At 36.3% G+C, this 13,018-nt stretch overlaps 1 protein-coding gene across 1 annotated transcript; it reads left to right on the top strand.

Moving 5' to 3' along the window:
• The first annotated feature begins 4,531 nt into the window (after positions 1-4,531).
• LOC131837146 (olfactory receptor 4F6-like) lies at positions 4,532-5,470 on the top strand. The gene has a single exon (XM_059183400.1). It carries the CDS (start codon positions 4,532-4,534, stop codon positions 5,468-5,470), a length of 939 nt encoding a protein of 312 aa, XP_059039383.1.
• Positions 5,471-13,018: the final 7,548 nt, after the last annotated feature.

Raw genomic sequence — 13,018 nt, forward strand, 5'->3', positions numbered from 1 at the left:
AAAATTATTCATGTGCATACAACTAAAACAGGAAAGACATAAAACTCTCTTTGATTGCAGATAACACAATAGTGTATTAAAAAATCTGAAATAATCAACAAAAAACCCTCCTAAACTAATAACCAATTAGTGAAGTTTGTAAGAGCAATATGGATTGAACTAGATGGATAATGCTAAGTGAAATAAGTCAGTCACAGAAAGACAAATACCATATGATTTCACTCATGTGTGGGATTTAAGAAACAATAAATGAGCAAAGTATATATACATATATATATATATACATTCCCACAAAGAACGTATATATAAGAAATTAAATCCATAAACACATGAAATTAAACCAAATTACCCTTAAATCCTAAACAACCATGAAGCTTTGAGTTCTAGTCAGTTAGGAAATGCCCAAGGCAGATAGCATGCAAATATTTATATTTTCCCTGAACTCATGAGTAACAAAAAGTACTATTCTCACTTTAAAAAAAAAACACAAAACTTCAAGAGTAAAAGGAGAGTTTTTATACGTGATTGAAGTTCTATTGTTATCAGCTTAAAACAGATTGTTGTATCTCTAAGATGTTTTGTTAACCTCATAGTAACCACAAGGCAAAAACCTACAGAAGATACAAAAAAGGGAAAGAGAAGGGAAATAATGCATACCATTATGTTAAATCACCAGTTCACAGAAAAGACAGCAAAAGAGGAAGAAAGGTACAGGGAATTGCAAAACATCCAGAAAACAATAAATAAGATGGCATTATCCTTTAGAATCCTTTCTGCCATTAGTAAGTCCTAAACTATCAATAATTACTGTAAATGTAAATGGATTGAATTCTCCAATCAAAAGATGTAAGTGGTTGAATGACTAAAAAAGCAAGAAACAACTAACTATATGCTGCCTACAAGAGACTAACTTCAGCTCTAAAGACACACACAGTCACAAAGTAAAGGTGCAAAAAAAGATACTCCACACAGATGGAAATCAATAAAGAGCAGAGATAGCTAAACTAAGACAAAGTAGCCTTAAGTCAAAACCTACAACAAAAAGGTCTTTATATATTGATAAAGGAGACTATTCATGAGGAGGCTGTAGCAATCATAAACATATATGTTTTTATTATATATATTTTATTTATATATATTTTATTTTATTTATATATTTTTATTATATATATTTTATTATTATATATATATTATTTATATATATTTTATTATTATATATACAGGCACTATATACACTATATACACTATATATATATATATATATGCTATATATATAGCATAGAACATTATAGCACCTAATATACTAAGCAAATACTAATGGATATGAGAAGTTAATAGGAGGAGTTAATGAGGAGTTAAATAGACAACAATGGAAATATCATAGAGGAATTCAACACCCACTTTCACAATGGACAAATCACTCGATAAAATCAGTTAGGATACTCCAGATATGAATAATACTTTGGACCAAATAGACCTCAACAGACATATACAGAACATTCATCAGAGCAACAGAACACAAATTCTCAAGTACACATGAACATTCTCCAGGATAGATCATATGTTAGGCCACAGAACAACTCTCAACAAATTTTAAAAGATAAAAATCATACCAAATATCATTTTGACAATAATTATCTGGACTAGAAATCAATTAGCATGAGAAAAACTAAGGAAATTGTAAAAATGTAGAATTTAAACAATATAATCCTGACCAGTTTCTATACAAAGCTTAGGAGTACTTTTTCTACCTCTATAAAAAAAAATGCCATTGGAATCTTAATCGACATTACATCAAATTTATAGTTGCCTTTTGACAGTATGAACATTTAAACAATACTAATTCTTCTAATCCATGAATATGGAATACCTTTCCATTTATTTATTTTCCTTTTTTTTTTTTCACCATCAATGTCTTAATAGTTTACTTTGGAAAAACTTGTTCCCAAGTATTATATCATATTTGATGTTATTATAAATGGGATTGATTTTATTCATTCTTTTCAGAAAATATGTTGTTAGTGTATAGAAATAATACTGATTTTTCTATATTTTGTATTCTGTAACTAAACTGAATTTATTCATTTTTCTGGTTTTTTGGATGAGTCCTTAGGATTTGAGGAATGGGCAGTTGCCCAAATTTGGCCTATTGGTCATAATTTTCCAACTCCTAATCTAGAATAACATTTTTAAGCTTTTCTTATTTTGTTCACAGCTCATCATGGTCCTGTATTACTTATGTCCAGTTAGAATCCAAAATGATTAAAGAAAAAATAGTTACATGAGGATATTTACTTATTCATTCATTCAATACATTTTTAGTGTTGCATAATAAATTTTGGAATAAGTAACAGATAAACATCTTGAATAAGAAAGAATCATGAATGCTTATGAGTACTCCCCCCTTGGATAAAGCCTTTTGCTTGTTAAAAAAAAAATATTGAACATATGGCTCAACTCTCCCACTCTGTAAATGACAGCATCTCCAATAATTGTTGAAGATTTCTCACTCTTCCCAACTAGTAAATCTAAGTAGGATCACATTTCAACATTTCCTGTTCTAAATGGTTCTTATTTTCCATCCATCCAGCATATTATCCTGCCTAATATATAGGAGATATTCTAACACCTACCTTCTTTTTTTAACACTCATCACCAAGTAACTCTTCTGATTTTTTTTTTTATTTTTTTTTTTACTCTTGGGGAAATTAATATGCCTCACAGATCTGATTCCCAGGAGAAATCAATAAAAGGCTAGTTATTAGAGATCTGAGAAACATCAATGGGTCAGTAACATCTACTACTAATAATTATCTGTATTCTCACTGGGAAGAAACATATATTTTTGTCTTGGAGATGATTATACTACAAAGCACAAATCAAAACTACTGAGTTCCTACAAATGTGGCTACACACCTTGGAACAGAACAGGTAGGTAAAAAAATGCTCCCAATATTGAGCAATACTACAGTAAACTCTCTCTTCTTTTACTCCCTTTCCACTTTCTCTTTCTTTTCCATTTGTACACATTCTGTCACTAGTTATTCCAATCTCTTTAACACCATGCTTACTATTGTAATAACGAAATTATATTACAACCTTAAAAGGAGCTATTTCTGAAGGAATTAACATTCATGATGTCTCTTTGGTGGGCTGTTATCTCAAGGATCTTGTATCCCTCAGCACTTTCTTCACCATCTTGTGTGATACTCCACATTTCCCACTGTGAGGACCAAATATGGTAAATCTGTCTTGTCCACTCCATGCCTGCTCATGCCCCTACCAAACTACACAAATGGAAATACTTTCCCCTCATAAAGGGAATGTTGGGATAAGTCGTTTCCCTCAATTTGGCATATTTGATAAAACATTTGATGATGTTAGCCAATGACTAAGTCAAGAATTAGGGGGAATGGGGCACCTGGGTGGCTCACTGGGTTAAAGCCTCTGCCTTTGGCTTGGGTCCTGATCCCAGGGTCCTGGGATCGAGCCCCACATCAGGCTCTCTGCTCAGTAGGGAGCCTGCTTCCTCCTCTCTCTCTGCCTGCCTCTCTGCCTACTTGTGATCTGTTTGTCAAATAAATAAATAAAATCTTAAAAAAAGAATTAGAGGGAGAATGGTAAGAATAAATATGAGTTAATAGAACTAGTGTCCATCAGTTCTGAAAAGGACCTCTATTACAGGCAAGTTAAGATGGCTAAGAGTACAGATTAAAAGGAAAATTCATGAATATGGTGCAACAGTGACAGGACACTGATACAATGAGTTTTGGACAGCTTGGAAACCTGGTGTATCATTATTAAACCAAGATTACAAAATCTCTCTCAATCCTAGCAAAGCACAGAGAAGCTGTTTTTCTGAGTCTTCTGACACTCTTTTTTGGGGGTTTGGAGAGTCACTAACTTAAAGTGTATCATAATTCTCCCAGTGATTTGTTGCAAACACAAGTATTGTAAACTACAGTTTCAGAGGACAAAGCCTTTTCATTTTCTGTAAGCATTTCTCTCAGATTCAATAGTATTTCACTCATTGTCTGCTGACTATTCTATGAGTGATTAATGTCTGAGATTTCACAGAAATGAAGTAAAGAATAATCAGAGAATATATTCTGCTAGAATATGCATATACAGATGTGATTAAATTTGAATATTCAAATTATGGTTGACTATTCATGACACAAAATGTGTTTTCTTGAATATAAATAGAAAAGACTAAAGAAGCACAATGAGAAAGTTAAAGAGGCTCTCTATCAGGAAGTGTTACTCTTTGCTCTTAATTCCTCCATGTTTCAAGTGATGTTTCCTTCTGTCTCTAATATAACTTCTGATTATCTCATTTGTCCTATTATTTATCTTCCTTTCACCAGCCCTCTCTGAATGTTTCCCAGCTTCACATTTGGCATTTGCAACATAGTTCCCACAAAATCATCGATGGGCAAGCAACATATCAATGTTCAGTTCCCATATTTCTCAATTCTTCCTTATTTTCTACCTTCAGAATACTCCATTGTTTTCTCTACTGATTGAGCCAATGGGTACAACAAATGACTCTGTGGTATCTGAATTTGTATTGATTGGACTTTCAAATTCATGGGAGATGCATCGTTTTCTTTTTTGGTTCTTCGCTATGTTCTACATGGGGATTATCCTGGGAAACCTCTTCATTGTATTCACAGTAACTATTGACTCTCATTTACACACCCCTATGTACTTCCTATTGGCTAACCTCTCTCTACTTGATCTAGGTCTGTCTTCTACCACAGTCCCCAAAATGATCTCTGATCTTTTCACTGACTGTAACATCATTTCTTTTCCAAAATGTATGATACAGATATTTTTTATTCATGTCATGGGTGGAGTTGAGATGGTGCTGCTCATAGCCATGGCATATGACCGGTACACTGCAATCTGTAAGCCTCTCCACTACCTGACAATCATGAGTCCAAAAACATGTGTTTCCTTTGTAGTGGCTGCCTGGATAGTGGGGATAATCCATGCTGTATCTCAGTTTGTTTTTGTCATTAACTTGCCCTTCTGTGGCCCTAACGAAGTAGATAGTTTTTACTGTGATTTTCCTCGGGTCATGAAACTTGCTTGTGTAGACACTTACAAGCTAGAGTTTGTAATCATTGCTAACAGTGGGTTTATATCCATGGCTACCTTCTTCTCTTTAATTATATCCTATATCTTCATTTTGGTAACTGTCTGGAAACGTTCTTCAGGGGACTTGTCCAAAGCATTTGTCACACTGTCAGCTCACATCACTGTAGTGATTTTGTTTTTTATGCCATGTATGTTTCTCTACGTGTGGCCTTTCCCTACAACATCGCTTGATAAGTACTTGTTCATTGTTGACTTTGCTATTACCCCCGTCTTGAATCCCACCATCTATACATTAAGAAACAAAGACATGAGAGTGGCCATGAGAAGACTGGGCAAACGGATTGTGGGTCCTAGTGGGATCTCATAATGAATGCAGCAGATCCACATACAATATGCTTCAGGATCACCAAGAATACTGCAGTTCACATGACTGCCATCATTACTATGTAAGAACTACTATTTGGAGAAATAGTTCAACAAAGGTCTACCTATAGAAATTGACTGAGTCAGAGCTGACTTTATTTTATTTACCACAGAAAATAAACGGACTTCACCTACTTCCATCATGAAGAGTTATGAGAATAGAAAACTGAGCTGATTTGTAGGAATAAACTTAACATTGAAATACCATTTTCTGGATGACATTTTCTGGGAACTAATAATTGTGTTTATTCTCAATTATAAATGAATACCTCAAATGATAAATATATCTCATTGTAAACTTATGGACTTAATATATAAAATGTGACTTTGAGTCAATCAAAATCAATAAATTCTATTTTTTAATTCCTAATTCAATTTTAGTTTAACTTAGAAAAGAACAAAATTAACTATGTGTTACTTATATTTAGCCCCCAATCACAAACTTGACTTTGTCAGTTTAAGATGCTATTTTAGTTTTGTGTTTAGATTTGAGTGATTAGGGGTGCCTGGGTGGCTCAGTGGGTTAAAGTTTCTGCCTTCGGCTCAGGTCATGATCCCAGGGTCTTGGGATCGAGCCCCGCATCGGGCTCTCTGCTCGGCAGGGAGCCTGCTTTCCCCTCTCTCTCTCTGCCTGCCTCTCTGCCTAGTTGTGATCTCTGTCTGTCAAATAAATAAATAAAATCTTTAAAAAAATTATATTTGAGTGATTATAAGTAGAAAGAGAATTTTCCTTAACACTGTCAATACTTTAGATAAATACAAACCAGAGCTTTTTGCACTTTTGTCTACCTTTGTATTATTCTATATTTCTAGTCATTCCAATATTGAATCACCTGGTTTATTTTTTTAAAAAAAAGTATAAAAATAATAGCTATTTCAAAGGAGAAAAGTCATCTTGGGATGTGCAATTAGAGGTCCTGGATTTCTTGAATATGGTTTCTTGGTCAAATAAAACATTCCCCAAGAGTTTATATATCTAAGTTTGATAGTCTTAGATAAATGTCAAGCCAAAAATGGTAAGGCATATTCGATTTAAATTGTTTCTACATTTGTAATAAATTCTTTATTAAAGCTAACATTTAACATTTTCATTTATTTGTTTCTACTGCTCTCTAAATAAAATATGCTCAATTAACAAAACTAATGTCTATGTATTTTGTCCAGTGTGTTTCTAGGAACTTTTCCAGTAACATTTCTGCTACCTCCATGTAAATTAACCATTAATACCTCTTTTAACATCAGGCACCTGGGTGGCTTAGTCGGTTAAGCATCTGCCTTCAGCTCAGGTCATGATCCCAGGGTCCTGGGATCTAGCCCTGCATCTGGCTCCCACTCAGCTGGAAGTCTGCTTCTCCTTCTCCCTTTGCCTGCTGCTCCTCCTGCCCCTGCTCATGCATGTGCTCAGGCTCGCTCTCTCTCTCTGTCAAATAAATAAAATCTTAAAAATAAATTACTTCTTTTAACACTTTGGTATTCATCTGGATGGGAAGTTCTTCTTCACGTGATCATTGCTAACCACTCCTATCTTTCAAATATTTCACTGGATTCTCACTGGGCTTTTCCTCCTACTCTTTGGTAAATTCCTTCCCAGTAGCAGTTTGCTGGGGTTCTCTCAATCAGCTCCATCACCAAACTCAACGTTCCTAATAATTGTATTTTTGTCCTTTTCTCACTCCATATTCTATCCCTTAGGGACAAACATTCCCTTGGCTTTAATTACCATATCATCTAAGGGCTTTTATTCTTAAGCCACTGTAGTATTTTTTGAGTTCCTACTTCATAAATTTGTCTACTGACTTGATGGTTCAAGGGCATCTCCCATTCAGCAGATCTGAAACTAAACTCATCTCATCCTTGAACCTGTTAATCTTTCAGGTCCCTAGTCACAATAAGTAGTGCTAATATTTACCCAGTTCTTCAATGTAAAATCTAGGAGTAATAATGGACTCCTCCCTTCCTGAATCCCTAATATTCATTAAATCTGCAAATGCCATTAATTCCAACTTCTAAACAGATCTTAAGTATGCCCCCTGTTCTCTTCTAAATATCAAATATTGTATAAGACTTCACATGTCATTTTTCAAATAGAATATTAAGTCACCTATGTGACTTCCAACTTCAATTCTTGTTTGCCTTCATTCTCATTATCTACATTCAGAATGAGAGTTTGTTTTGTTGTTGGTGGTGGTTTGTTGTTGTTGTTATTGTTGTTGTTGTTGTTGTTTTGAGAGACAGAGCATGGGTGCACACACATATGCACAGGGAAGAATAGCAGAGGGAGAGAGAGAGAGAGAGAGAAAATCTCAAGCAAGCTCCATGCTCAGCTTGGAGCCCAACATGGGTCTTGATCTCATGACCCTGAGATCATAACCTGAGCTGAAATTAAGAGTCCAACACTTAACCAAATGAGCTACCCAGACATCTCAGATTTTTTTAAAATATAAATATAAGCATGTGATCCTTCTATTTAAGACCCCCTCACATACTTGCCACTACTCTTAAATTAAAATACAAACTCTTTTTCAAGATTAATCAGGCAACACAAGACCTGGCCCTCATCAACCCCTCCAGCCTCAGAGGACAACATGCTCTTGCCCCACAACCCCAGAGGCAATTTGGTTTTCTTTTGCTTGCCTGAAAAAAATATTATTTCTTATCTTAAGGTTTGCACTGGCCAACTATTCTTTCTGAAACATTTGTCTTTTATGCTTTATTCATTCTTTAAATTTTGTGTTTTATCAAGAAATGCTTTCCAGAACCTGAGTCCAAGAGAGCTCCTTACATTGTATATTATTACAGCATTCCCTAGTATCATTTCTGTAACACTAGACATACTCATAATTTCTTATTTGTTGTATGTCTTCCTCATTACATTTTGAACTCCATGTGAGGAAAGTCTGTGTCAATCATGTTTACTGCTATCACATCTGTATAATAGTACAGAAAATCTTTGATGAATATTTATCATTAAATAAATGAATAAAATCAACAAAGAGTTTAAAAAGAGCAGTGTTGAATAATTTGTTGATTAATATCTGGGCTTTCTTTTTAACTTTTATTTTATATATTTTTTTAAGATTTATTTATTTTAGAGAGAGAGTGAGAGTGAGCAGAGAGCAGAGGGGCAGAAGGAGAGTAAGAGCTTCCTCAAGCACACTTCCTGCTGAGCATGGAGCCCAACATGGAGCCAGAGATTCCATCTCAGGACCCATGAGATAATGACCTTATCCAAAATCAAGAGTCAGTCACTTAACTGACTGAGCCACCCAGGCACCCCTCTTTACTTTCATTTTAGATAGAGAGCTACATCAAGCTGCAACAATTAACACAGAGGTTCTGGTACCCTGCACTCACATTTCCTCATGGGAAAACCTGTAAAAGTATAGTTCAATACTACAACCAGAATACTGATGTTACCACAGTCAAGATGCAGAATATTTCTATCAGCACAAGGTTCCCTTCTGCTTTCCTTTTATACCCACATACACTTCACCCTGCCCCTCCTTCCCTGACCCCTGGGAAGTGCTAACCTGTTCCCTATTTTTATCATCTTGTCATTTCAAAAATATTACATATATGGAATCAAAGAGTAACTTTTGGGGATTGGCTTTTTTCTCAGCATAATTCCCTTGAGATTCTTTTCACTTGTTGAAGGACAACTGGGTTGTTTCTAGTTTGAGGTTATAATGAGTAAAGTAGCTACAAACATTAGAGTGCAGGCTTTTATATTTTCATTTCTCTGGAACAAATACCCAGGAGTAAAACTGCTGGATCATATACTCAGTTTCGGTTTTTGGGTTTTTTTTCTTAATAAACTGCCAAACTGTTTCCCAGAATGGCTGTAGCATTTTACCCTCTTACCAGCTATGCAAGACAGACCCAATTTCACTGTATCTTCACCAGCATGTGCTGTGTCACTATTTATTTTTAATTTAGCTATTCTGATAGGTGTGACAAGATCACTCATTGTGGTTTTACTTTTCATTTCACTTACAACTAATGATGTTGAACATCTTTTCATGTGTTTATTTGTCATCTGTACATCCTCTTCAGGGAAAAAAGGTCTCTTCACATCTTTTATCCATTTTCTAATCAGATTGTTTTAAATGCTGTGTTCTTGGAAATCTTTATATATTCTGAATACTAGTCCTTTATCAGATACATGTTTGGCAAAATGTTCTTCCTCTCTGTAATTTGTCTCTTTATCTTCCAAACAAGGTTTTTCCCAGAGTAAAAGTTTTTAATTTTGATGAAGTCCAATTTCTCATCTCAGTGTTTACATCTACCAATTGTTTCTCCATTTAGTTTGAAATCTTTCAAACTTTCCAGTTTGAAATCTTTCCAGTTCTTGCTATAAAAATGATCTTTTAATTGCAATTAGGACACATGCATGCATGTTATGTAATGAGACTCTGAGTCTTATTTATTTATTTTTTTATTTATTTTTTTTTAAATTTTTTATTTTTTATAAACATATATTTTTTATATACATATATTTTTATCCCCAAGTCTGTGGGAAGAAGGGGTGGGATTCTGAGTCTTATTTAAATCTTCTGTTTTAACTCACTTTTTGTGATACCGCTCTTGCAGGGGGAAGGGGACACAGTCTCACCATTACCAGTGAAGGTAGAAGTCCAGGGGTACACTTGTTAGAGGTAGGTGGAAGTGGGAGTTCCAGGGCCCAACACAGTCCTCACTGACCCTGCAAAGGGGGTGGCCTCACTCCCATGTGGCAATAGTGGAAGTCTCAACTCTCTTTTAGAACCTCCTCAGATACAACCCAGCAGGGAGAAGGGAAGTGCCTCAGTACTGCTGAGGGGGATGTAAGTCCAGGCTCTCACACATTCTCTAATAAACATGGGGTATTTGGGGGCCTTCTTACAAGCAGGCAGAAATGAAAGTCCCAGACTCCTGCCCAGCCTTCTCTGACACCAGCCTGGTAAAGAGAACACAGAGAGTGCCCTGTTACAGCCCTGTGAGGGTATCAGTCTAGATGACCACTAGGTCTTTGCTGATGTAGGTAAACGTAGGGCCACAGCTTGTTCTGTGCTATTTGGCTGAAGTAGAACAGTTATTGTCTAAAACTTTTCTACCTTACTATGTTTCCCTTTTCCTGGGTCCTGGCTTGGTGAGAACAGGCTTTTAAAAACTCTGCCCACCAGCATTTCCCAGTTACCTCCTTCTTTAGCTCCAAGTGTGTGTGTGGTAGGGAGGAAGTAGACTTGCATTAGAGAATGAAAACAACTGCTTTCCAGCTGCTCACTGTAGTCCATGGATCCTTGTTCATTAGGCCTTTAGGCCTTTCACTGGTGGTCTATTATTGACACATCTTCTCCTGGGAGATGTGGGACTGTGTCTGCTTGCTCTTACCATCAGCCTCTGTGCTGTCAGCAAGCAGCACCTGCACATGGTACTCTAGCATGTAACCTTCTGCACATGAAGTGCTCCAGCTCCTCCAGCTCCTGGGAGGAAGAGGCTGATAGTGCAGAGGTGTTCCCCATCCCTCCAGCTCAGTGACCTGGGTTGAGATCAGGTTCCTGCTCTGGCTGCCTTTAGCCCCAGTCCAGCAGTGTGGGAAGGGGGATAGAAAGGGGAAGGGGAGAGCAGGTCCCAGAGAGCCACCTCCTGCCCCAAATTCCCTCCCCACTGCCCTATTAGCTTCCTTTTATATTTGCTTAGTCATAGAATTAAAGTACCTAATCCCCTTTTCTTTGCCTTTTCTCAATTCATTTTCTGTATCTCTTTGTCAATTCTCTGCAGTGAAATCTACTGATAAGTTTCTTTTTGCTGGCTTCAGCCAGTTTAAATCTTGAGCCAGTTTTAGTTGGGACAGACTGTAAATCAGTGGACTTAATCCTCTCTAATACTTTAAGGTCTCATCAATTCTGCATTAACAGACCCTGATCCTCTGTTAGCTCAGCAGCCTTCTTTGTTGCCAAGCAAACCCAGGATCCATGCCCCAGGGGATCACTCACAAACCACAGTGTGCCCGATGCTTGGCTGGAGAATTTCCTAGGGCTTTATTTCTGCCTAGATTCTCCCTCATTCATCTTAATATACTATTCTGCCTGGTATCCAGTTGGCCATTTAGAATACAGGCACATCAGGACAGAAGTACATTGACATGATAGAATGATTTATGGGGCTGTGGAGTATTCCCTGCCTTGCAATAGCCAGTGAGGCAGGGAGCTAACAAGAAACTTTCCTCCAATCTTGGAGTAGCTGTGCTTCTTCCAAGCAATTAAATTATCTTACTTCATCATATATATACTAACTCATGTCACTGACCATGCATTTCTATTTATTTTTAAATATTTCTGCCTGCATTATTCTCCAGCTTGTATCCTTACTTACATATTTTGAAATGTCAATGCTTTTCAAAAATTAATTTGACACTAACCATGATTCTGAAGCTATTCTAAAGAATTATGATTTTCCATTGGTTCTCAAAAAGAGAACATAAAATACAACTCTAAGCAAACACAGCTCAAAGATAGACACTTGACACTTTTGGACCCCATGAGAGCCTAAAGATCAGATTCTTTTTATCTACATATCAAATATAGATAAAGCCTTACTTCTTTACAGAAACAGTTGTTTCAGTTGTTTTCAGTTGTTTCAGTACCTTGTCATAGGTCTTAAGAATGAGCATCTCCCTAAAGGTAAATATGATCTTCTTACAAACACTCAAAATAACCTGGATTTTTCCTCTTTTGTGTTTGTATCTGTTTTCCACTGATCTCTTCAGAAATTAATCCAATAATGTACAAATTTTAGTTCTATCTAGTCAACTCAGGAAAAATAAAGGTTAAATGCATTCAAGAAGACTTTCATCTTCTAAACTCCACAAAGTTTGGGACTGCAGATAAACCTACAAAGGTAAACATTTGCTATAACTGATAATAGGAAAGTGATCTATTTATTACCCTCCTGTCAGTTGTAAGAATTATCTTTACATATTGGGGGTTTTACATGTACATCTTCAAGTCTGGTCCTAGAAGTGGTGGTATGTCTGTCCACTCAGGATATGTTTTCATACCCCCAGCCCCTCATCTCAGTGCATCTAAGCATTTCATCCCAAAGATCAGGGAATTTTTTAAAAGTTTTTTATTTATTTATTTGAGAGCAAGAGAGTGAGAGACAGTATGAGAGGGGAGAAGGACAGAGGGAGAAACAGAGTTCCTGTGGAGCTGGGAGCCTGATGCAGGACTCAATCCCGGGACTCCAGGATCATGACATGAGTTAAAGGCAGTCACTCAACCAACTAAGCCACCCAGGCATCCCGATACATAGGGATATTTTTACACAAACCAAATCTTCCCTCTTCCCCTCTGTTGCGTTACCAGGCAATTTCTTTTTCATTATTTCTCTCAGGGAGAAACCAATGCGACTCAAAGATTTTGTCCCCCAGGAGAAACTAATAATGGGCTTGGCATTGGCCTTCTCTGAGACAATAGTAGGTCATTCTCCTGTGCATCTAATTAGCTTACTT

This window comes from Mustela lutreola, chromosome 7, assembly GCF_030435805.1.
Source record: "Mustela lutreola isolate mMusLut2 chromosome 7, mMusLut2.pri, whole genome shotgun sequence".
In the NCBI taxonomy this organism is placed as follows: domain Eukaryota; kingdom Metazoa; phylum Chordata; class Mammalia; order Carnivora; family Mustelidae; genus Mustela; species Mustela lutreola.